Source organism: Dreissena polymorpha, chromosome 8, assembly GCF_020536995.1.
Source record: "Dreissena polymorpha isolate Duluth1 chromosome 8, UMN_Dpol_1.0, whole genome shotgun sequence".
Classification (NCBI taxonomy): Eukaryota; Metazoa; Mollusca; class Bivalvia; order Myida; family Dreissenidae; genus Dreissena; species Dreissena polymorpha.
The window spans coordinates 879,453-904,671 of NC_068362.1; the positions used below are offsets into that span (position 1 = coordinate 879,453).

At 36.0% G+C, this 25,219-nt stretch overlaps 2 protein-coding genes across 9 annotated transcripts in view; one reads left to right on the forward strand and one right to left on the reverse strand.

Annotated features, from left to right (window-relative positions):
• LOC127842545 (histone-lysine N-methyltransferase PRDM9-like) overlaps positions 1–15,485 on the forward strand; it is a 58,491-nt gene extending 43,006 nt beyond the window's left edge. The window contains exons 8-13 of one of the 7 annotated variants that reach the window (XM_052372098.1): positions 5,303–5,497; positions 8,320–8,485; positions 10,860–10,961; positions 14,497–14,903; positions 14,988–15,071; positions 15,156–15,485. In XM_052372098.1, the coding sequence (XP_052228058.1) occupies positions 5,303–5,497; positions 8,320–8,485; positions 10,860–10,961; positions 14,497–14,903; positions 14,988–15,071; positions 15,156–15,392 (1,191 nt within the window). In that variant the 3' untranslated portion in view covers positions 15,393–15,485. Of the gene's footprint in view, positions 1–5,302; positions 5,498–8,319; positions 8,486–10,859; positions 10,962–14,496 lie in introns of all 7 variants that reach the window. The other 6 variants (XM_052372097.1, XM_052372095.1, XM_052372096.1 and 3 more) reach the window with 6 other exon arrangements.
• LOC127842550 (zinc finger MYND domain-containing protein 19-like) overlaps positions 1–25,219 on the reverse strand; it is a 249,057-nt gene that overhangs the window by 180,629 nt on the left and 43,209 nt on the right. The gene's annotated exons all lie outside the window — the stretch shown is intronic.

Sequence of the window (25,219 nt, forward strand, 5' to 3'; positions counted from 1 at the left end):
TAGATGGTGACTGCTTACAAAGGAATTGAAGTTAGAACATGTGTTATGCATGTTTTTCTTATAAACTGAAAAAAGTTGGGTTTTATTTAAGTATGTTGAAAGTGACCATATATCCGGATAAAAATATTTCGGATGACATGTTAATTTCATGTGTTTTTTGTAGTGTTTAAACCAGTTCAATAATATATTGATTTTAAAAACACAACTTCCATGAACATAATTATTTTAAGAAAAGTCTATATATGATACTGCATGGTAAACTCAAACTATGTATCCAAGAGAAAGTGTTGGAATAAATAAAAGTGCGATGTTCTTAACTATCGTATATGCTGCTTTTTAAATACTAATGATTCGTTGTTCCATTACGACAATATCTTTAGGAGAGATAAATGTACCTGTGTTATAAGCAAAGGACCTGTGCGACAATTCCCGGGGTTTTTAGTCTGTTTAGTTAACACCGTAGTAACGTTTCCCATATATAAAAATGCTCACCCTTCCAACTTTAAGCGCCCAGTGGGACGAGGGATAGAAAGAGAAAGTCACATGCTTGGGTACATTTCAACCCATGCGCATTGCATGCTTTTTTTCGTATAAAAAAACAGTGGAGCGATACAGGGCCATCATGGCACTCTTGTTTTCAAACTTTCTTAACTTGTGACAAAAATTGTGTTGTGAACTTTTTTTAAATGTGAAAGTTTGAGACACAAATTTCTATTGTTTGTGAAAAACAGCCATTCTCTAAGAGAAAAAAAGCCCTGTTATATAACAAAACGCCAGCTGTGGACATAAAGTGATTAAAACACCCTGATCATTCGCTTGGCACGGTCAATGAAAAGCATTGGGGCTATAAACTGGAAAATATATTGCATAGTAAAATGTGTTAGTGGCCATCTTTATCTGATACATTTTTAACTAACAAATGCATGTGTTTTCAGACAAGTGAAAATTGTAAGGCTCCTGTCTTAAAGAACTAGTTCAGTCTAAAATTTGTTTCCCTTGCATGTGCACAAAAATTAAATATGCGTAATTTGCCTGTTAAGCCGGTTCAGCATTTGGTTGTTATAAATTTAACGTATAACAAATAATGTCTCTCTATTGTCCCGTACCGGTTTAACCAGAGGGGACCTATGGTTTGCGCTCTGTGTGTCAGTGAGTCTGTCAGTCTGTCACACTTTTCTGGATCCTGCTTTAACGTTAAAAGTTCTTCATATTTTTTCATGAAACTTGAAACATGAACAGATGGTAATATGGAGAATATGCACGTCATTTCATTTTGTTCCCACATCAAGAATTATGGTTGCTATGGCAACAAATAGACTAGAAATACTGCTGAAAATGGTGGATCCTGCACACTTTTCTGGATCCTGGGATAACTTCAAAAGTTCTTCACATTTTTTCATGAAACTTGAAACATGGATAGATGGCAATTGGACATTGTGCACGTCATTTCATTTTCTTCCTACATCAAAAATGTTGGTTGCTATAGCAACAAATAAAAAATAAACAAGAGCTGTCACCATAGGATGACATATGCCCCCTATAAACACTTTGATAGAAGTTATAGCATTTTTCAAAACCTAAACCCAGATTTGGAAACTTAAACGCAACCCTACGTTCAAGGTCAAGGTCACAGGGTCAAAATTTGTGTGCGTTGGAAAGGCCTTTTCCATATAAACAGGCATACCAAATATGAAGGTTACATCTCAAGGGATATATAAGTTATGAGCATTTTTCGAAACCTTAACACAGATTTTGAAACCTAAAAGCGGACCCTAAGTTCGAGGTCAAGGCCACAGGGGTCAAAATTTGTGTGGGTATGGAAAGGCCTTGTCCATATACACATGCATACCAAATATGTAGGCTTTATCTCAAGGGACATAGAAGTTATGAGCATTTTTTCGAAACCTAAACACAGATTTCGAAACCTAAACGCGGACCCTTACTTCAAGGTACAGGTTACAGGGGTAAACAAACTTGTGTTTATGGAAAGGCCTTGTCCATGTACACATGCATACCAAATATGAAGGTTATATATCAAGGGACATAGAAGTTATAAGAATTTTTCAAAATCTAAATGCAAAGTGTGACAGAAAGACACACAGACAGACACACAGACGGACAGTCCAATCACTATATGCCCCCTTTTCTTCGAAAGGGGGCATACACATCTGACAATGGTGGAGCTGGTAGGGGACATATATTGCTTGGCAATAGTCTTGTTTAAATAGTTTTCAAATCAGTTGTAATTATATGTGATAAACATGTTTTTAAATTACATGCACAAGTATTGAATAGCTACGTATTTTTTATTTTTATGCTCCCAAAGGAGGGCATATAGTGATCGCACTGTCGGTCTGTCTGTCTTTCTGTCACACTTTTGCGTTTAGGTTTCAAAAAATGCTCATAACTTCTATGTCGCTTCAGATATAACCTTCATAATTAGTATGCATGTGTATATGGACAAGGCCTTTCTATATGCACACAAATTATTGACCCCCTTGAACTTAGGGTCCGAGTTTAGGTTTTCGAAATCTGTGTTTTTGTTTCGAAAAAATCGTTTTTTGGCGGCATATGTCTTCTGATGGAGACAGCTCTTGTTTATTTTACTAATAAATCGAGTGTTAACTTGCATTTTAATGAATACAACAAAATTAACAATTCAGTACATCTAAAACATTTAGAAGGATGCATGCATAATTTGTCTTCGCAATTTCGTTATAAATTCTCATTGTCTGTTATAAGCCCTCTTTTTTGCAAATATAATTAAATGGCCTCTAGTATTGCATCATTAAATACTTTGTACATTGTATACATGGTACACTCTAGGATGTGCAATCAAATTGAGAGAAGAAACTACTGAAATCTATCGCAATATCAGTTAGATTAATGTTGTAGTTTTTCTCTGGCTAATATGTAGGAAGTATTTATTAAGAAAGTACATTATTGCGCTCCAACTTTTTAGCTCACCTGAGCGATAGCTCGAGGTGAGCTATTGTGATCACTCAGCGTCCGTCCGTCCGTAAACAATTTGTAAACATCTTCTTCTACTAAACCATTGAGCCAATTTCAACTAAATTTCATGTGGAGCTTCCCTAGGTCATGGGACAAAAGAATTGTTAAAAAAAAATTGATCACATAACCAAGATGGCCGCCATGACCATATATGGTAAAAACCTTAAAAAATCTTCTTGTCAGAAACCGCTCATCAGATTTTCAAAAAATTTCACAGGGATGACCTTTGAGGGCTCCCCTGAAAAAGTTGTTCAAAGAAATTTGATTCGTCAAAAAACATGGCCGCAGGAGCTCGTTGAACTTTGCATGTTTATTCGTTTTTGCCTATTTTGTGAAAACTTTCAAAAATCTTCCACATTTTTTGTCCGATCCTTTCCAAATTTGCACAGTGTCTTTATATCAATGAGGACATGAACCCTACAAAAAATGAGCATTATTGGTCCATGAAGTACAGAATTACCTCCCCTTGAATTGAGAAAATGGTGTTTATGCAATAAAGTCCAAATTTTTCATCCAATTCTTTCCAAACTTGTAAGGATTTAGCATGGTTCAAACAAGGGAAACAACTACGGTTTATGCATGTTCTTTTTATTACAGATTTGCCTCCCTTTAATTCATTCAAAATCTCATTTTACAGCAGAGATTCCAAATCTGACCTGTAAATGAGCCCCATATTTACTGCTGGTGCTATGTTACCTTTTCCCATTTGATCATTCTTAAGTATTGGTCTTGTAATGCTGCTACTGTTACTGCTACTGCTACTGCTACTACTACTACTACTACTACTACTACTACTACTACTACTACTACTACTACTACTACTACTACTTCTACTACTACTACTACTACTTCTACTACTACTACCACTACTACTACTACTACTACTACTACTACTACTACTACTACTACTACTACTACTACTAGTACTACTACTACTAGTACTACTACCACCACCACCACCACCACCACCACCACCACCACCACGTCTACTATTACTACTTCTACTACTACTGCCACTACTACTACTACTTTTACCACTACTACTACTACTACTACTACTACTACCACTACTACTACTACTACTACTACTACTACTACTTCTACTACTACTTCTACTACTACTACTACTACTACTTCTACTACTACTACTACTACTACTACTACTACTACTACTACTACTACTACAACTACTATTACTACTACTACTACTACTACTACTACTACTTCTACTACTACTACTACTACTACTACTACTACTACACCACCACCACCATTCACAGTGACAAAAAACGTATTCACACAATGGCTGCTACTACAACTTATAGCCCATATAGGGGGGCATGCATGTTTTACAAACAGCCCTTGTTTCTATGGGATTTTAACCACAACTGTTCATGTTTATCTCCGACACATATTTTTAGGTCACCTGTCATGAAGTGACACGGTGAGCTTATGTGATCGTGTGATGTCCGGCGTCCGTTGTGCGTGCCTGCGTGTGTCCGTGCGTCCGTCCGTCAACAATTTGTTTGTGTAGACAGTAGAGGTCACAGTTTGCATCCAATCTTGATGAAATTTGGTCAAAATGTTTATCTTGATGAAATCCGGTTTGGGATTGTATTTGGGTCATCTGGGGTCAAAAACAAGGTCACTAGGTCAAATAATAGAACAACCTTCTGTAGACAATAGAGGTCACAGTTTTCATCCAATCTTTATGAAATTTGGTCAGAATGTTTATCTTGATGAAATCTGGGTTGGGATTTTATTTGGGTCATCTGGGGACAAAAACTAGGTCACTTAGTCAAATAATAGAAAAACCTTGTGTAGACATTAGAGATCACAGTTTTCATCCAACCTTTATGAAATTTGGTCAGAATTCTTGATGAAATCTGGGTGGGATTGTATTTGGGTCATCTGGGGTAAAAATCTAGGTCAAATAAATATAAAAACCTTGTGTTGACAATAGAGGTCACAGTTTTCATCCAATATTTATGAACTGTGGTCAGAATGTTTATCTTGATGAAATCTGGATTGGGATTGTATTTGGGTCATCTAGAGTCAGGAACTAGGTCACTAGGTCAAATCATAGAAAAACATTGTGTAGACAATAGAGGTCATAGTTTTCATCTGATCTTAATGAGTCAGGTGAGCGATTCAGGGCCATCATGGCTCTCTTGTTTTAATAAGAATAGGAATAGGTTATTGTTTTTATTTTAATAAACATGAAATTTTGTTGTGAGCTTTTCAAGTCCACGACAAAAAAAAATGTTATTATCATTTACTGTACCTTCAGGTAGTAAGTGGGGATCCCCTTAAAGCTGACAATACATTACCTGATGGACTTGAAATCAAAAAGTCCAAAATAGTTGGAGCTGGTCTTGGAGTGTTTTCCAAGATGGGCCTAGAATCCAGGATCATGTTTGGACCCTATGGGGGCGATATCATCACTGACAGCCAGGCAGCTCATAAGTCAGGCTATTGCTGGCAGGTAATAATGTCTCTAACTGAAGTTTGATGTGAAGTGCTGGCATGAGAATTCTCCGCGGTTTTTATCATCGCTAGGGCCATTTTTTTTACATCGATGCATATCCGATGAGATTTTGTTGTTGGGGGGGGGGGGGTGGGATAGGCCATGTGTCCAGCAATGCCGACAAACAAAATAAACAATATTGATTCCATGATAAATTGGTTTCCCACTGTTCTGTAAACCCATATCTAATTATAGATCAACAAGGCCATTGCTTATCAATTAGTCCATCCCCCTGGGCGTATTGCTCTTTCATTTTCTATAGTCTCGTGAATCGTTCTATCCTTCTGGGCACTATTCGCCCAGGTAAAATAATTCGGTATTTTAAATTTTTAGTACTTTCAAACATGCATATATGCATCTCTGATTTGATTAGCTGATGGATGGGTGACAAAAAAAAAGTTCAGCTGAATTTTGATTTCTGCGTTCTCATGCCTGTAAGTGCTTTAATATTTATTCTTACTTTGAACTGCAAAGCTTTTTTAAGAGGGATAAAAATTAGAATGAGTTCCTGAACTATGGGGTGGTCCCCTTTATTTTCTAAGAAAAATACTTTTTATGTATAAAAAATGTCCTGAAAGTATTACAGTTGGCCAGATGAATAAATATTTGTTTATAACCATGTTTTTGTCATTTTCTACATGCATTAACTAAGTCTAAATGTTTGAAAATGATGGGCAAGCTAAATTTTCCTACAAAATTATGATCTAGCGATCAGTATCATTGAGGCAATTTAACATATAAAATAAATGTTTTATATGGGCATGTTGGCATAATTGGATTTCAAACTCTTTGTGTTACAACAAGTAATTGAACTAAATCATTGTGAAATCCAAGGTTGAACTTTACTTTGAAGAAACTTAAAAAAACATCACAGCAAATTATTTTGCTTTTGACTGTATAGATAAAATAATGAACTCATCATATGATACTTTAGATTCTAATAATTCATATGAGGTTAACCAAGTTAACACCCAATTTTATTGGGAATAGTTTAAAACAAGAGATGTGTTCGTCAGAAACACAATGCCCCCTATTGCGCCGCTTTGAAATGAATTTTTTTTTTTTTACCTTTGACCTTGAAGGATGACCTTGAACTTCCACCACTCAAAATGTGCAGCTTCATGAGAACACCGCTTTGAAATTAAAAAAAAATTAAATTTACCTTTGACCTTGAAGGATGACCTTTACCTTGAACTTCCACCACTCAAAATGTGCAGCTTCATGAGATACACATGCATGCCAAATATCAAGTTGCTATTTTCAATATTGCAAAAGTTATGGCCAACGTTAAAGGTTTTTTTTCGGACTGACATACTGACAGACAGTTCAACTGCTATATGCCACCCTACCGGGGCCATAAAAATCTTTCTGTCTGAAACCACAAAGCCCAAGACTGTTTTATTTGGTGTGTAGCATTATATTGAGGTGTTCAACAAAGTTTGTTCAGTTTATGGCAAAACCTGGGGGTCACCAGTTATACATAGACTTGTTGAGTTTAAACCTAAAAATTATTCTGGTCTTAAATGTCAAATGTTGCATAGTAAAAATTTAGGATCAATGGAAGCACTTTACAAAGTTAATTAAATCTTTCCTCTGGAGCGATTACTGAATACATGGATGGTAACTAACATTTTGGCTATAGTTACATACCCTTGTTTTTATGCCCCCGGTAGGGTGGCATATAGCAGTTGAACTGTCTGTCAGTCTGTCCGTCTGTCCGAAAACTTGAACATTGGCCATAACTTTTGCAATATTGAAGATAGCAACTTGATATTTGGCAAGCATGTGTATCTCATGAAGCTGCACATTTTGAGTGGTGAAAGGTCAAGGTCAAGATCATCCTTCAAGGTAAAAAGTAAAAAAATACAATCAAAGAGAAGTAATAAGCTTTAAAAGGGAGATAATTTCTAAACCTGCCAAATGATATATTGAAATTTTATTTCAAAGCGTCGCAATAGGGGGCATTGTGTTTCTGACAAATGCATCTCTTGTTTCAAGACTTTTTGTGTAGAGAACATAAAAGTTTTTCTTTTTTAAACCCAGTGGCAGACTACAATTTTAGGGCCTATTGGTAAGTGGGCTCCTGCTAATTTCCATGCCTTAATTCATGCTCCAAATGCCACAAATATGATATGAAAATTAATTTATTTTTCTAAAACAGTAAGGCCCAGACCTTCGATAATATTGTGATGTTACGTTTTATAGTGGTTGTCTTACAAAGTGTTATCAAATCGTGACTCTAGGATCAAAACTGCCATGGCCACGTATCAGGAGTAATATGATTATTTAGACTTTAAAATAACAAGGTCCAGAGGTGTAAATATTGGTTGGTGACATTGTATAGGGATTGTTTACGAAGTTTGTTCAATTTATGCTCCTATAGTCAAAGAGGCCCAAAATGTGGGGTCTAAAGTATTATTTCGCTAAGCTTAAATTTTTTGAACGGGCATTCAAGGATCCTCAGGGACCACTTGTTTTTATGCCCCTGAAGGCAGTTATATAGTGATTGCACTGTCTGTCTGTCTTTCCGTCACACTTTTGCGTTTAGGTTTCGAAAAATGCTCATAACTTCTATGTCGCTTCAGATGCAACCTTCATATTTGGTATGCATGTGTATATGGAAAAGGCCTTTTCATACCCATACAAATTTTGACCCCTGTGACCGTGACCTTGAACTTGGGGGTCCGCATTTAGGTTTCGAAATCTGCATTTAGGTTTCCATGGAGACATCTCTTGTTGGTAATCTATACATGTGCTTAATTAGAATCTATGATATTCAGATCTATACCGAAGGCAAACCAAGCCACTTTGTGGATGCCCAGAACAAGTGCACCTCTAATTGGATGAGATACGTGAACTGTGCAATGAAGGAGGCTGATCAGAACCTTGTAGCGTTTCAGTACAAAGGAGGCATCTATTACTGCACTTTCAAGCCAGTTTTGCCGGGTATACATGCTTAGAGTTATGACTACGTTATATGAAATGTTACATATTTGTCATGTCATGAGGGTTCTGATTCCATGTCACAGCAATTGTCACAAACAAAAAAATAATTGTGAGTTTCTTGCACATTTGGAAATGTGCCTGTGTGATCTGCAATTAATTATTTCAGAAAGAAACCAGGAAATTTATTATGCCCCCCTTCGAAGAAGAGGGGGTATATTGCTTTGCTCATGTCGGTCTGTCTGTCGGTCGGTCGGTCGATCCGTCCACCAGGTGGTTGTCAGATGATAACTCAAGAACGCTTGGGCCTAAGATCATGAAACTTCAAATGTACATTGATCATGACTCGCAGATGACCCCTATTGATTTTGAGGTCACTAGGTCAAAGGTCACGGTGATTGAAATAGTAAAATGGTTTTTATACGCCCGTATAAAATACGGGACGTATTATGTGAAACCCCGCGGGCGGGCGGGCGGCGGGCGGAAGGCATCACTTTGTCCGGACTCTAATTCAAATTGTATTCATCCGATCTTCACCAAACTTGGTCAGCAGTTGCATCTAGTTGATATCTAGGCCAAGTTCGAATATGGGTCATGCCGGGTCAAAAACTAGGTCATAGGGTCAATAAGTGCATTTTCAAAGGGGCCACTTTGTCCGGACTCTATTTCAAATTGTATTCATCCGATCTTCACCAAACTTGGTCAGCAGTTGCATCTAGTTGATATATAGGCCAAGTTCGAATATGGGTCATGCCGGGTCAAAAACTAGGTCATAGGGTCAATTAGTGCATTTTCAACGGCGCCACTTTGTCCGGACTCTAATTCAAATTGTATTCATCCGATCTTCACCAAACTTGGTCAGTAGTTGCATCTAGTTGATATCTAGGTCAAGTCCGAATATGGGTCATGCTGGGTCAAAAACTAGGTCAAAGGGTCAATTAGTGCATTTTACTTTGTCCGGACTCTAATTCAAATTGTATAAATCTTATCTTCACCAAACTTGGTCAGTAGTTGCATCTAGTTGATATCTAGGCCAAGTTCGAATATGGGTCATGCCAGGTAAAAAACTAGGTCATAGGGTCAATTAGTCCATTTTCAACAGCGCCACTTTGTCCGGACTCTTATTCAAATTGTATTCATCCGATCTTTACCAAACTTGGTCAGTAGTTGCATCTAGTTGATATCTAGGTCAAGTTCGAATATGGGTCATGTCGGGTCAAGAACTAGGTCATAGGGTCAATTAGTGCATTTTCAACGGCGCCACTTTGTCCGGACTCTAATTCAAATTGTATTCATCCGAAACTTTTAAACAACTTTTTATCCTGCGTCAAAGTGGTATGGGGGTATAAGTCACATTCAGTGACAAAGCTCTAGTTCAAGTTGAATTCACCAAACTTGGTCAGAGGTAGTATATAGATTATATATCAGTCAGGTCTGATTGGAGACATGCAACCGATTAACACATGCAATATTTTTATGCAATATTTTTATCCAGTTTTATTTTGCGATATTTTCATCGGGTTTATTTTTTTCGCGATTTTTGAATTTTTTTTTTGCTTATTTCCAAAACAAATACATCAATCATCAGTGTATCATCTCCAATGGCACACGAATCGGGCGTATATTGCTCCGTCATGCGGCGCTCTTGTTCAATGATAACTCAAGAATGCATACGTGGCCAACAGGGCACACTCTGAGCAATATTACTGAAGCAACTGGTCTGTACTCCTAAATCTATAATTATCAGTCCAATGAAACATCATCCTTTTAGTAAAATACAGTGGATCAGTAAAAATATCAAAATATGAGATTTTTTGTATATTTTGTATATTAAATATTGTGTTAATGTTTAATTTTGTTGATTAATATAAATATAAGCAGGACAGGGGAGGTAATACACTATTGTATCTTTCTTATATACAGGGGAAACAAATGCAATAAGTTTAAATTTATATGTTTTATAAATAGAGGAAATTTGTTCATGTCAGTGTGAGATCATTTGTTTTTTGTTTTTTTTAAACATCGTGTAACATACATTTATTTTATACTTTTATTATGTGTTATTCTTATATCTCTATAACTTAACCCCTACTGATTTCAAAGTCACTAGGTCAAACGTCAAATTCTCAGTGACAAAACCTGAGTTCACACAAGAGCTCTTACTACAACTCACAACCCATATAGGAGAGCATGCATGTTTTACAAACAGCCCTTGTTTTTAATGTAATCTGTCCTTTATTTTAGTCACAAAATATAAACATGATTACCATGAGAAGAATGAAGAATTATTATATATTTGGATTGTGTTAAACAAATGATAAACATTTGCAAATTTATGTCACAAATAAATTGCAATTAAATATTCCTATTGCTGCAGGTGAGGAACTGCTGGTCTGGTATGGAGATGAATATGCCAGAGAACTTGGCCTCATCAGAGACAAGAACTTGCTCTTCAGACCTAAATATGTCAATGGAGAAGGTTTGTTGTCAGTTTTCATAGGTTATCATGACATTAAATAATATGTTTGTTATGAATGAATTCATTGGGTACATATGATAGATTTCAGACTTATATTTTCAATTATAAGTTCTGTGAACAAACAAAGCAAATTTTTGTTTTGTTCAACATGAACTGTTGAGAAACATTGTTATCTCTGTTTCATCTTAAACAATACTTGATCTGTAAATGAATTCAAGTTAATTGAAGGTGCATAATTTTAGTACTTGTAAAACTATATTGAAAATGCTAGATCTGAGAGAAAGGCATTACGGTAATTTCTAAGTTTTCGGACACTTTAAAATAATCATTAATCAGGTTTTTCAAAGGAAAAAACTGGTTATTAGATTGACGAATGTCAGCGGACGGGTGGGCGTGCGGAACAAGCTTGTCCGGGCCATAACTTTGTCGATTATTATGAGATTTTAAAATCATTTGGCACATTTGTTCACCATCATTAGACAGTGTGTCGCGCGAAAGAATTACGTTTATATCTCCAAGATCAAGGTCACACTTAAGAGTTCAAAGGTCAAAAATGGTCATAAATGAGCTTGTCCGGGCCATAACTATGTCATTTATTGTGAGATTTTAAAATCATTTGGCACATTTGTTCACCATCATTGGACAGTGTGTCCTGTGAAAGAATTACGTCGATATCTCCAAGGTCAAGGTCGCCATGACTAAAAATAGATTGAATATGAAACAACTGGGGTAACTATGAACAATCAGTAGCAATGCACATTTTGCGTTGTCTCCCTTTATCAGACTTTTTATGCTCCCCCACAAAACTTTGGGGGGAGCATATAGTCGCCGCTTCGTCTGTCCGTCCGTGCACAATTTTTGTCCGGGCTATTTCTCAGCAATTAATGACCGGAATTAAATGAAACTTTATGGGAAGCTTCACTAGAGGAGATGTGCATATTATCAGCGGGTTCTGGTCGGATGATTTTTCACAGAGTTATGGCCCTTTGAAATTATCCATTAACTGTTCATATAGTGCAATTCTTGTCCGGGCTATTTCTCAGCAACTAATGACCAGAATTCAATGAAACTTTAGGGAAGCTTCACTACCAAGAGGAGATGTGCATATTATCAGCGGGTTCTGGTCGGATGATTTTTCACAGAGTTATGGCCCTTTGAAATTTTCTATAAAAAAATTCTTGTCCCCCCAACTACTGTGCCCTCAAGACGTTTCCTTTTATCTGAATATATAGTGCAATATTGTGACAAAAAAAACTTTGGGGATCATCACCTGTCTCCGACGGTTTCTTGTTTCAAATTGAAATCAAGGTCGCCAAGAGTAAAAATAGATTGAATTTGACACAAGGGGGGTAACAATGCACATTTTGAGTTGTCTCCCTTTATCAGACTTTTTTTTATCCCCGCCGAAAACGAATTCGGAGGGGATATAGTAATTGGTCCTGTCCGTCTGTCCGTCCGGCATTAACTTTGTCCGGAGCATAACTCCAAATCTATTCAATCGATTTACTTTAAACTTAGAATATAAACAGATGGCAACTAGGAGAAGTGCAGTGACCAAGAACCATAACTCTATCTACCTTAGTTTTTGAATTATCTCCCCTTTTATATAACTTTAAAGTAAATTTTTGTCCGGAGCATAACTCTAAATATACTAAAGGGATTTACTTGAAATATAAACAGATGGCAACTAGGAAAAGTGCAGTGACCAAGAACCACAACTCTATCTACCTTAGTTTTTGAATTATCTCCCCTTTTATATAATTTTAAAGTTAATTTTTGTCCGGAGCATAACTCTGAATCTACTGAAGGGATTTACTTGAAACTTAAATATAAACAGATGGCAACTAGGAGAAGTGCAGTGACCAAGAACCACGACTCTATCTACCTTAATTTTTTAATTATCTCCCCTTTTATATAATTTTAAAGTAAATTTTTGTCCGGAGCATAACTCTAAATCTACTAAAGGGATTTACTTGAAACTTTAAATAGAAACAGATGGCAAGTAGGAAAAGTGCAGTGACTAAGAACCATAACTCTATCTACCTTTTTTTGAATCATCTCCCCTTTTATATAACTTTAAAGTAAATTTTGTCCGGAGCATAACTCTCAATCTACTTAAGGGATTTACTTGAAACTTGAAATATAAACATATGGCAACTAGGAGAAGTGCAGTGAACAAGAACCATAACTCTATCTACCCTTGTTTTTTAATTATCTCCCCTTTTATATAATTTTAAAGTAAATATTTGTCCGGAGCATAACTCTAAATCTACTGAAGGGATTTACTTGAAACTTAAACAGATGGCAAGTAGGAGAAGTGCAGTGACAAAGAACCATTACTCTATCTACCTTAGTGTTTGAATTATATCCCTTTATTTAATTTCAAAGTAAATTTTTTGTCTGGAGCATAATGAACTAATTCCCTTTATTTGTTTTTACAAATATTATTCTACTCTCTAAAACAAATGTTGTCATACAAGCAAAAATATTTCGGCGGGGGTTTGGCACTACTGTGACAAGCTCTTGTTCAAATTGAAAACCTGGTTTTGTGCCAATTTTGTCCCTTGTTTTTTTCTGTGTCAGAAAATTTTGCTTAAAAAAATACTCTAAAATTACAGTTTTCCGAAAATTTAGAGACACAAATTTAGGTGTCCGAAAATTATAATAATATTGAAATAAATCAATGTACAATGTTCTTGCGATTAACCCATTTTTATGCCCCCCTCTACTATAGTGGAGGAAATATTATTTCTGCCCTGTCTGTTGGTTGGTTGGTTTGTGTGTTTGTTTGCTCCAACTTTAGCATTTTGCCATAACTTTTGCAATATTGAAGATAGCAACTTCATATTTGGCATGCATGTGTATCTAATGGAGCTGCACATTTTGAGTGGTGAAAGGTCAAGGTAATCATTCAAGGTCAAAGGTTAAATATACAGCTTCAAAGCGGCACAGAAGGGGACATAGTGTTTCTGACAGACACATTACTTGTTTCATCTTAAAAAAATAAATACAACTTCGCAGCTTTGTTTACTCTTGCATTCAATGATATAGAACAAAAAAATTAAAACAGAAAACATTCTGTGTCCTCCTTTCAAAGGCTGTTGGGCAATCCATTATTTTTTACTGGTATATATGGTTATTTACCCAATTACGCGAATGTTATGGTCCATTGCCCTTAAAAATGCATCTGCTAGGTTTTATGACCTTAGTGCGGTTGTAAAATTGATCAAGGTGTTACAAGATAAGCGAAAACAGGGCCAAAGTCTGTAGAATAGCGCGGTAAAATATACTGTCCAAAAATTCAGACATTAATTATGGACGAAAACCACTATGTCCGAAAATTTTGAGTCACGAAAAAAAAAAATGTTTCTAAAAAAGAGGGTGTCTGAAAACTTATTGTTATTATGGTATGTTAAAACTGGCATGACAAGTCACTTAATAGAAGCAAAAAATACATGCCAGGCATATTCATTCTGAAGTAGGTTTCTTTCTATGTTCAAAAATTTGTCCTGAATAGCATGTTAATATTTTTCAGAATATTACCCATGTGTGTACTGCAAGATAGCCTTCACAACTGCAATCCCCTGTGTACGACATTTGAGAAAAGTGCATGGAGGTGATAAACTGACATCATGTGACCTACAAGTTCTGGATCAGTGGCTTAGAGAAAACGATGATAAATATTTTAAAAAGCCTTCACAAAATTTGAATCACAGAGCCAATAACAAAATGATCAACAGTATTCTAAATGGAAAAGAGAAAGGCGACATTTTACTAAGAGACTCTAAAAGAAATCTAACAAGTGAAATAGCACAAAACAAAAATATTAAAATGGATGGAAAAAAGTACAATTGCGAGTTGTGCAGTTATTTCGGTAACAAAAGTGATAACTTGAAGAGTCACATGAGGATACATACAGGAGAGAGACTGTACAAGTGTGAGGTGTGTGGGTATGCATGTAACCAGAGTGGTGACTTAAAGAAACACATGAGTATACATACAGGAGAGAGACTGTACAAGTGTGAGGTGTGTGGGCATGCATGTAACCGGAGTGGTAACTTGAAGAAACACATGAGTATACATACAGGAGAGAGACTGTACAAGTGTGAGGTGTGTGGATATGCATGTAACCAGAGATGTAACTTGAAGACACACATGAGGATACATTCAGGAGAGAGACTGTACAAGTGTGAGGTGTGTGGGTATGCATGTAACCAGAGTGGTGACTTGAAGAGTCACATGAGGATACATACAGGAGAGAGACTGTACAAGTGTGAGGTGTGTGGATATGCATGTAACCAGATATGTAACTTGAAGACACACATGAGGATACATACAGGAGAGAAACCGTACAAGTGTGAGGTGTGTGGGTATGCATGTAATCATAGTAGTAGATTGAAAAATCACATGAAGAAACATGCAAACAAATAAAATGAAAGCAAAAATCACAGTAATACTCAATAAATTTAGTAACTAGTAAATAGTTTACTTCCAAATGTATATTTTATAACAATGTATTCACTTTTCTATCATATTTTGTTTTATGAATACTCAAACTACATGACAGTCTGACAGCTTGTACATGTAATTACAAATATATATTTGACACATCTATATTTAGATCATAGTGTCATTTTGACATCTCCAAAGGAAAATGGGTGCAACAAGTTTACAGTATTATAAGTATCTACTTTGAAGGTAGAGATTAAAGTCAGTAGTTGTTAAGTTATTTTTAGCTCGGCGTTTTCGGAGAAAACCCGAGGTATTGTCATAGCCAGCTTGTCATGCCGTCTGACGTCCGCGTCGTGCTAAAACCTTAACATTTTGTTAAGGTTTTGAACATTGGCTCTAAAATCAAATTGCTTCCACCTACAACTTTGAAAATTCATATGTAGATGCACCTTGATGAGTTCTACACGCCACACCCATTTTGGGGTCACTAGGTCAAGGTCTGACCTTTGAAAAAAAAATCTGACACGCTTTCATTTATTCAAAACTGCACCCGTAGCCGAGCGTGGCACCCGTTATGTGGTGCTCTTGTTAAATGAACCTGTTGCATGATAACTATTGCTCATGTGGTACTTAAGTTGATGTGCAATGCAAAATAATGATTTTTTATATGCTGTTGAATAGTAAGTAGATTTTATTTTCATGGGATATTTGTGAAAACTATAAAATAAAATTTCAATGTTGTGGCTAGCCGCTTTTTGTCCATCTTGAATTGTTTGCTATCCACATTTGGCATGTGAACTTTCAAGAGGCTACATTTATGGTCCAGTAAGTGCATATGTTTGTTGTTTTTGGGGACATTAATGCGGCCTCATTTTCCAAAACTAAAAGTATATTTTTTACCCCGAAATTAACTAAAACTATCCCCATGCAAAACAATGGGAATTTTTTCATGTGTTTTCATTGTATTAAAGCAAATATTTAAGTGCCTTACAAACCTTGACTTTGCTTATGAATAATAATGAATTGTATTTAAAGCAACTAGATATTAATAATTGTATTTAAATTAACCATAATTTTGGATTATTAATAATTGTATTTAAATAAACCATAATTTTGGATCAATATCAATATACACGTATTCTGCATGACAATGCTCCTCTGGATGAACTAAGGCCCCAGTCCCCAAGGAAAGAGAATATGCCCTTCCAATCTTTAATTATGTCCAAACATGAGTCCCCATGAAAACTCGACTTAAGTAGAAACTGGGATTTATTGGTTCAAAAACTAGTTAACCCATTTATGCCTAGAGTCTAGAAAAAAGGCCTTGGCAAACAGTGTAGACCCAGATGAGATGTCGCATGATGCTGCGTCTCATCTGGGTCTGCGCTGTTTGCGTTTAGAAATTTCTGTAAAAAATATTCTAAGTATAGAAATAAATATACTAGACATCCCTAATTTTGGAAATAAATTGATCCAATTTAGAAGGATGGGAGAGTCCACTAGGCATAAATGGGTTAACTAGGTAACATTACACAAAAAACACTTGAAAGCTGTCTTAAAGCACATTTTGTCGCTGTCGTTCTCAAACCTCGTTGCTCCAAAATTTTCAAAATATTTTTTCGTCTTTTCCAAATATATTAAGTCTGGCGCGTGTTTTGTGCTATATCTCGTAGCTCTACACCAATCAGAGCCCTTGAAAAAGCCATGTGACGTGACGAAATGTTGTAGAATGATTGTTGGCTATTTTCCCGGCGAAAAGTCGTAGCGACGCCATTTCACCTATAGGTACGTCGTTTCGTTTGGACAAATTTGACAAAAACGTTTTTATATATTTTTTTTATTTGCAACTACAAGGTTTCCTATCAGGACGAATTGTCGTACCTCATAAAAATGACAAAACTGTGGTGACAAAATATCGTAGCTACCATGTCTTACTGTCAGTATGACTTATCAGTATGACTTACGCGTCTACGGTTTATACCGTATTTTGCAGCTTCATTTGTTTGGTATTTTTACAGAATTTCAATTTCTAAAACATCGTTATAAAAAATGAGACGTTTTTTTCTCTCTCCTGAAAAGCTGGCATTTTGTAGCTACGAGGTTTGAGAACGACAGCGACGATTTATTTCCCAATGTGAGTGAGCTTATGATTATGAGTTGTTCTGATTATTCTGCTGAGTGTGGTATGGTTCTCGTCTGTTGAAAACATGGCCTTCAAAAAGCACAATTTTTAATACAATGTTTCAAATGTAAATTATAGGCTAGTGCTATTTTTGCCCATTTGGTTTATGAATTGACACCCTTCATTAACTAGAAACTGAATTTTTTATCTGCATGATTTAGTTTATCAAGTTAGTAGTTGTAATCGTATATAATTGTCAAACTTTAAATGTCAATAATGTCCCCATAAAACTATGCATTTCTCGCAAAGACATAAACTTAATATTTTCTTTAGTACTTTATAGAAAGTGGCACTCTTACAGAAAATTACGTTTTGATTCGTATCTGGTTAAATTAATTATTTGTATATATTTAATGAAATTTACTTCTAGCTAGGTAATGCATTCTTAATTTGTTAAGTATGAAATTCATCTGAATTTATTATAATCAAGACATTTATTGTTATTTATACACGTTATTGTGTTCACAGTTATTTCGTTTATTTTGAAATCAATTAAAATGTTAATGTTATTTCAATAATGTGTATGTTGTTTAATGTTTGAAATTGTTTGTCGAATAGAAAGATGTTGAAACTTAGTAAAACAAAATCATATATTGTTTTTCTTTTGAAAACCCTTTTCGAAGTTCACACAAGTTTTAACTCTTTCAGTGCTGGAACCGAATTTTGAAGGCCTTTGCAAACAGTTTGGATCCAGATGAGACGCCACAGAACGTGGCGTCTCATCTTGATCCAAACTGTTTGCTATTCTGATAGTATTCTTTGGAAAAAAAATGAAGAAAATGCTAATTTTAGAAATTCAGCAGACGACAAATTTCCCAGCATGCAAAGCGTAAATTAACATCCATGCACATGACACGCACTCTCCATGACAGTTGCCAATTGATTCCTGTTTACAAGAATAATGATAATCACTTAAATACTACTGGCCTGAAATCGCAATTTTACTGGCCGATCAATGTCATAACGTGGCCATAAATATTTCGCTGGTCATTTGGACATGCCAAAAATTGTGTTTCTAAATCGTCAGGAGGGCAAGTACTCCATATTTGTGTTTCAGTTATACTGCCTAAATTGCAGTCATGCTGGTATCAAAACTTTCTGAAAAAAATACTTCGAAATTCGACTTCCGATATTCATGGAAGGCGGGCTTCGCAATGTGTTGACCTTTGCGCACGCTCTGGTTATTTAATAAATTCAACGTTTCGCTGCATGTGGACTAGTGATCCAAAATACCAAAGATCTGTCAATAAACATAAATTGATAAATCTTTTATATTACCGGAAGTGTAGTTAAGATTAAAATGCACTTGCTTATCTCACATGATGCTGTCAAAACTTCTCTATACCTAGGCCAAGCATTCAAAATCAGAGACCATGAAGATCAAACTTCAAGTTCCTTATTGTGTTTGATGAATGGTTCCAAATTATCTGCTCTACTATGAGGCAGAAATCATGAAGAGCTTATAATACATTCTAACGAATTCTTAAACGCTTGTGTATTTTAGTTTTTGCCCTGTCTTTAAGAAGTGAAGGGGTGCATATTGGTCGTCTAATTGTCCGTCCGGCTGCTCTTAATTTTGTCAGATTTTTCTGTCGCATGTTAGTAACCCATTTAAGCCTAGTGGACTCTCCGATCCTTCTAAATTGGATCAATTTATTTCCAAAATTAGAGACGTCTGGTATATTTATTTCTATATTAAGAATATTTCTTACAGTAATTCCTTTAAGAAAACAGCGCAGACCCTGATGAGACGCCGCAACATGCGGCGTCTCATCTAGGTCTACGCTGTATGCAAAGGCCTTTTTTCTAGACGCAAGGCATACATGGGTTAAATAAATATTTCTGTTAAAGTGATGAAACTAAATACGGACATTAACCACCGTGTTAATTTTCTAATCTGAGTATTTTGGATTTTAACAAGTGAAGTTATTAGATAAAAGTGCCATGAAGCACTTTGCCATAAAACGTTCCAGCAATTGACTGTTGACTTTACGAGGTAAACATTTATTTAGCTGCGACTGTGCAAACATTACACAATCATTCAAAGGAGCGATCATACCTTTTAAAATGTAATCTTCAACTGCTGTACAAAATGAGTTCTGGTTAACCCATTTATGCCTAGCGTCTTGAAACAATGCCTTGGCAAACAGCGTAGACCCAGATGAGACGCCGCATGATACAGCGTCTCATCTGGGTCGGCGCTGTTTGCTTAAAGGAATTTCTGTAAGAAATATTCTAAATATAGAAATAAATATGCAAGACATCCCTAATTTTGCAAATAAATTGATCCAATTTAGAAGGATGGGAGAGTCCACTAGGCATAAATGGGTTAATATGAGGCCAAAAATCTTTCAAGTGGCAAAACTACCGTAATTACTTTAAGTTTTCGGAAATCCTCTTTTTTAGCCAAAATAATTATTTTTCGTGACTATATTTTCGGACATACGGATTTTCGTCCATAATTAATAACTCCAAATTTTCGGACAGTATATTTTACAGCGCTAGATTACTAGATACCTACCATGTTTTCGCTTATCTGGAACCCTTCGATCATGAAGTTTTACAACCGGTTTAACGTAATAAAACCTGGCATAGAATGCGCTGAGGGCAATTGACCATTGCAATTGCTTTATTGGGTAGATAATCATGAATACCTGTAAAATAAACAATGGTTTCACCATCAGCATTTGAAATAATATCGTATTCAGGAAGCAGTATGGTTGTTGATTTTTATGACATTTTTATATACCATTTCAGGTAAGAGATTGCAAATAAGTGAAGTTGTACTTTATTTAAAGCAGGGAAAGGAGAGTACAACACAATAAAAATATTGCACATTTATAATTGGTTTTATTTCATTTTTATAAATTGGCAAACAACCATAACATGTATGTCTCTAAATTTTCGGACAATCGTAATTTTGTAATATTTTCCGTATCTAAATTTTCGAACACGAAAATTAATTTTTTTTAAGTCCGAAAACTAAAGTAATTACGGTACTCCATGTTAGGAAACCTTGAGACGTCATGAATGCTTAAAAAGGACCTTTTCACGTTTTGCAAAGACCTATCAATATACATTGTATATTGATAGGTCTTTGTCTAAAATAGCCATTATATGCATCTTTTGACGATTTTAAGACCTATAAAGCGTTGCAACGCGAAACGATCGAATAGTTTGGAAAGTTCTGTTGTTGCCGTTATATTTTGTGAAACTACGAAGCTTGCTTATATAAAGTATAAAATATCTCCGACATTGTATGAGCACGGATGGCCGAGTGGTCTAAGTGGTAGACTTTTACTCACGGGGTCAGTGTTTCGAGCCATGTTGAGGTTTACTACTAGTAGTAATAGTAGTAGTAGTATTAGTAGAAGTAGTAGTAGTAGTAGTAGTAGTAGTAGTAGTAGTAGTAGTAGTAGTAGTTGTTGTAGTAGTAGTAGTAGTAGTAGTAGTAGTAGTAGTAGTAGTAGTAGTAGTAGTAGTAGTTGAAGTAGTAGTAGTAGTAGTAGTAGTAGTAGTAGTAGCAGTAGTAGTAGTAGAAGTTGTAGTAGGAGTAGGAGTAGTAGTAGTAGTAGTAGTAGTAGTAGTAGTAGTAGTAGTAGTAGTAGTAGTAGTAGTAGTACTAGTAGTAGTAGTAGTACTAGTAGAAGTAGTAGTAGTAGTAGAAATAGTAGTAGAAGTAGTAGTAGTAGAAGTAGTAGTAGTAGTAGTAGTAGTAGTAGTAGTAGTAGTAGTAGTAGTAGTAGTAGTAGTAGTAGTAGTAGTAGTAGTAGTAGTAGTAGAAGTAGTAGTAGTAGTAGTAGTAGTAGTAGTAGAAGGAGTAGTAGTAGTAGTAGAAGTAGTAGTAGTAGTAGTAGTAGTAGTAATATAGTAGAAGTGGTAGTAGTAGTAGTAGAAGTAGTAGTAGTAGTAGTAGTAGTAGTAGTAGTAGTAGTAGAAGTAGTAGTAGTAGTAGTAGTAGTAGTAGTGGTAGTAGTAGTAGTAGTAGTAGTCGTAGTCGTAGAAGTAGTAGTAGTAGTAATAGTAGTAGTAGTAGTAGTAGTAGTAGTAGTAGTAGTAGTAGTAGTAGTAGTAGTAGTAGTAGAAGTAGTAGAAGTAGTAGTAGTAGTAGTAGTAGTAGTAGTAGTAGTAGTAGTAGTTGTAGAAGTAGTAGTAGAAGTGGTAGTAGTAGTAGTTAGTAGTAAAAGTGGTAGTAGTAGTAGTAGAAGTAGTAGTAGTAGAAGTAGAAGTAGTAGTAGTAGTAGAAGTAGTAGTAGTAGTAGTAGTAGTAGTAGTAGTAGTAGTAGTAGTAGTAGTAGTAGTAGAAGTAGTCGCCGTCTTCGTCGTCGCCGTCGTCATCGACGTCGTCGTCGTTGTAGTAGTAGTAGTAGTAGAAGTAGTAGTAGTAGTAGAAGTTGTTGTTGCAGCAGCAGCAACTGCAGCAGTAGTAGAAGTAATAATAGTAGTAGTAGTAGTAGTAATAGTATTATGTTATGTTATATCAGAGCCTTGCCTTTTGGGTCTTTTCACTGGCTGATTAATTTGAGGGAACAAGATAGTATCTTGTTCCCTCAATATAATCCGCGTCTGTGATTGGCCGATTATCTTGTGCGCAGACTATAGCGATTGTGTTTTCCTGTCTCCAAAAAAGACGGGAAAACAGACTTATTTTGTGTTTCCCCGAGTTAATTATTTTTTTGGAGCGGAAAAAACAAGTTCTGTTTTCCCCTCTTTTTTGGAGCGGAAACACAAGTTCTGTTTTCCCGTCTTTTTTTTGGAGCGGTGATGTCACTTTAGTGCAACCATACGATAGTAACAATTCGCACTAAAAAAACACGGGATTTTTAAGTTGCGTACGAAGGGACTTGAATCAGCAAATATTAACACATGGCTATAGAAAATCAAAATATACATGTACTGAAATTAAAATGCAACCGCGTAGATTCTTTAAAAGTTGTTGTTTTTACAATTTACTCTCCATAAGGATTCAATGTCTCGCCATTTGCTTTTAACTGTTCGTAAGTTACTACAGTTAAAAGGTGTGAGGATGATGCCCGACATTGTCTTTAATGTACTGTATTAATTATCGTTTATTGTAATTATGTGTTAAACAATCTGCTGTAAACGATGACTTCATTGACCGACTTCAATAAAAAAAAATACGGAAATAGTGGCCAAATAACTCCGCCCTCATAAGCATTCTCGGAACCGATTGGACTGCGAAAATTACAGTTTGGCGATCAGAAAGTAACATGAGAACATCACTACAACTAACGACACCACCATCAGCATCACAATAATCACATCCGTCAACAAATCGCCACCATCACAATCACCGCCACCGTTACCAAACAACCTCCATCACGACCACCATCACCACTATCATCACCGCTACCATCCCCACCACCATCATCACCACCATTATCATCACCATCATCACCATCACAAGGACATCACCACCAATACCACAACTAACATCACCATAAAACATCACCAATACCACCACAACTATCACTACCATCATCCCCTCAAACACCATCACCATCACCACTACCATCATCGTCATCATCAAAACCACCACCATCATCATCATCACCACCACTATTATCCCCACCATCACCAACACCATCTCCACAACACCACCATCGCTACCATCATCACCATCACCACGACTTCCATCACCTTCACAATTACCATTACTACCACCCAAACATCACCAACATAATCACCGCCAACATTTCCTACACCACAATCAACATCGCCACCGCCATCACAAGCACCACCAACAACACCATCATAACCGTCACCACCATCACCACTAACACCACTTCCATCACCATTACCACCATTACAATCACCAACACCAACACTTCCAACACCAACACTTCCATCACCACCACCATCCCCACCACCACAATCACCTACAACACAATCACCGCTATCACCATCACAACAATCTACATCAACACCACCATCACCACCACAACCATCATCACAAACACAACCATCACAACCTCCATCCCCACAAACACCACCATCACAACCATTACCACTTCTCTCACCAACACCACCACAATCACCGCCAACACCACGATTTCCATCACCACCTCTACAAAAATCATCATAACCCCAACCACTATCACCACCACCACTACCATCATAATGATTACGATCCTCACCACCATTACCACCACCATCACCACCACAATGACTATCATCAACATCACTATAACTAAAACTACCATCAACATCACAATCATCACCACCGTCACAAAATCACCACCATCACCCTCATTACAATAAATATCACCTCCACCATCATTATCACCGACATCGTCACTAAGCCACCATCATCACCACCAACATTACCTCCACCATAAACACGATCTCCACAGCAACCATCACAACCACTATCACCACCACAGTACCATCAAAACGACCACAATCATTACCACCACCATCATCACCACCTCCACAACCACCATCTGGCACGAACTGGAAACTGACCTAAAATAAATTAAATGCTACTTTATTGAAAATCAACAATAAGCGCTTTTTTCTCCTCTCCATATCTTACCCCCGCCGAATACACACATTGATAAGCAGATAATGTATTTACACCGCATATAAATGCAAAAACTAGAAACGCGTGCATTTTACGCGCAAACCAATTTCTGTTTTCTCTCTACTTAATACATGAACAATACCAACAATATATTTCCCACTCCCACAAAGTGTCAGGGTATACGAAGTTTTAAATTTAATAAATTACTTAAAGATAAATGCCAACTAAAAGATCATTTGAAAACATGATACCGCATTTGCTGTCAATATGCCCATTAAATCCTATATTTAATTTCGCATTTGAAGACTTGCATAGATTTTTTAATTTTGTCAATGCAATATTAGGATAAATGTATTACTTAAAAAAAAAATTCATAATGATGCGCATGTATAAATGACATACTAGTATATACATATCATATATTTATATCGAATCCGCTCACCTGAAAAGGGTAGGATTTAAAGTTCTCCCAACATTATATGTGGTCTTTACGTGTTTACATTATTTACTTGTTTCTGGCGATGACAAGATTACGTAAAATGTACAGCTAAACAAAACCATACATGAGTAACCAATAAAAGAAGAAAACAGATAAATACAATAAACACGTATTAGCATATATAGAAAAATTAGGATACGTCAATTTGCAACAAAAGGTCAGAGATTACGTTATACTGCTGCAATGAAAACAAGAAATATCTTTAAAAAAAGATATACGGCGTTGATTGTGGTCGATGTTTATGAACGATCAAAAGTTATCTCTATGAGATAAAAAGTAGCGGATGCCTTTTTTCTGCGCAGTTCTTAGCTACCTCACAAGCAAATCAATCACGGGGTGTTGCGCCAGATTTCGTGGCTCATTTTGCTTTATGTGATATTATTAATCAGATATCTATATTTACAGAATAGAAAAACACAAGAAACATGAAAATAAACGAGTGCATATAGGTCAGCCGGCAATACTCGAATCTTATTTTATTGCATAATTATAGTATAGTGAATTATTGTGCTCATGCTTAATAAACTGGTCTAAATGGATAAATATTTCTAATTAATTTTATCAAAATTGGTCCTTATCAT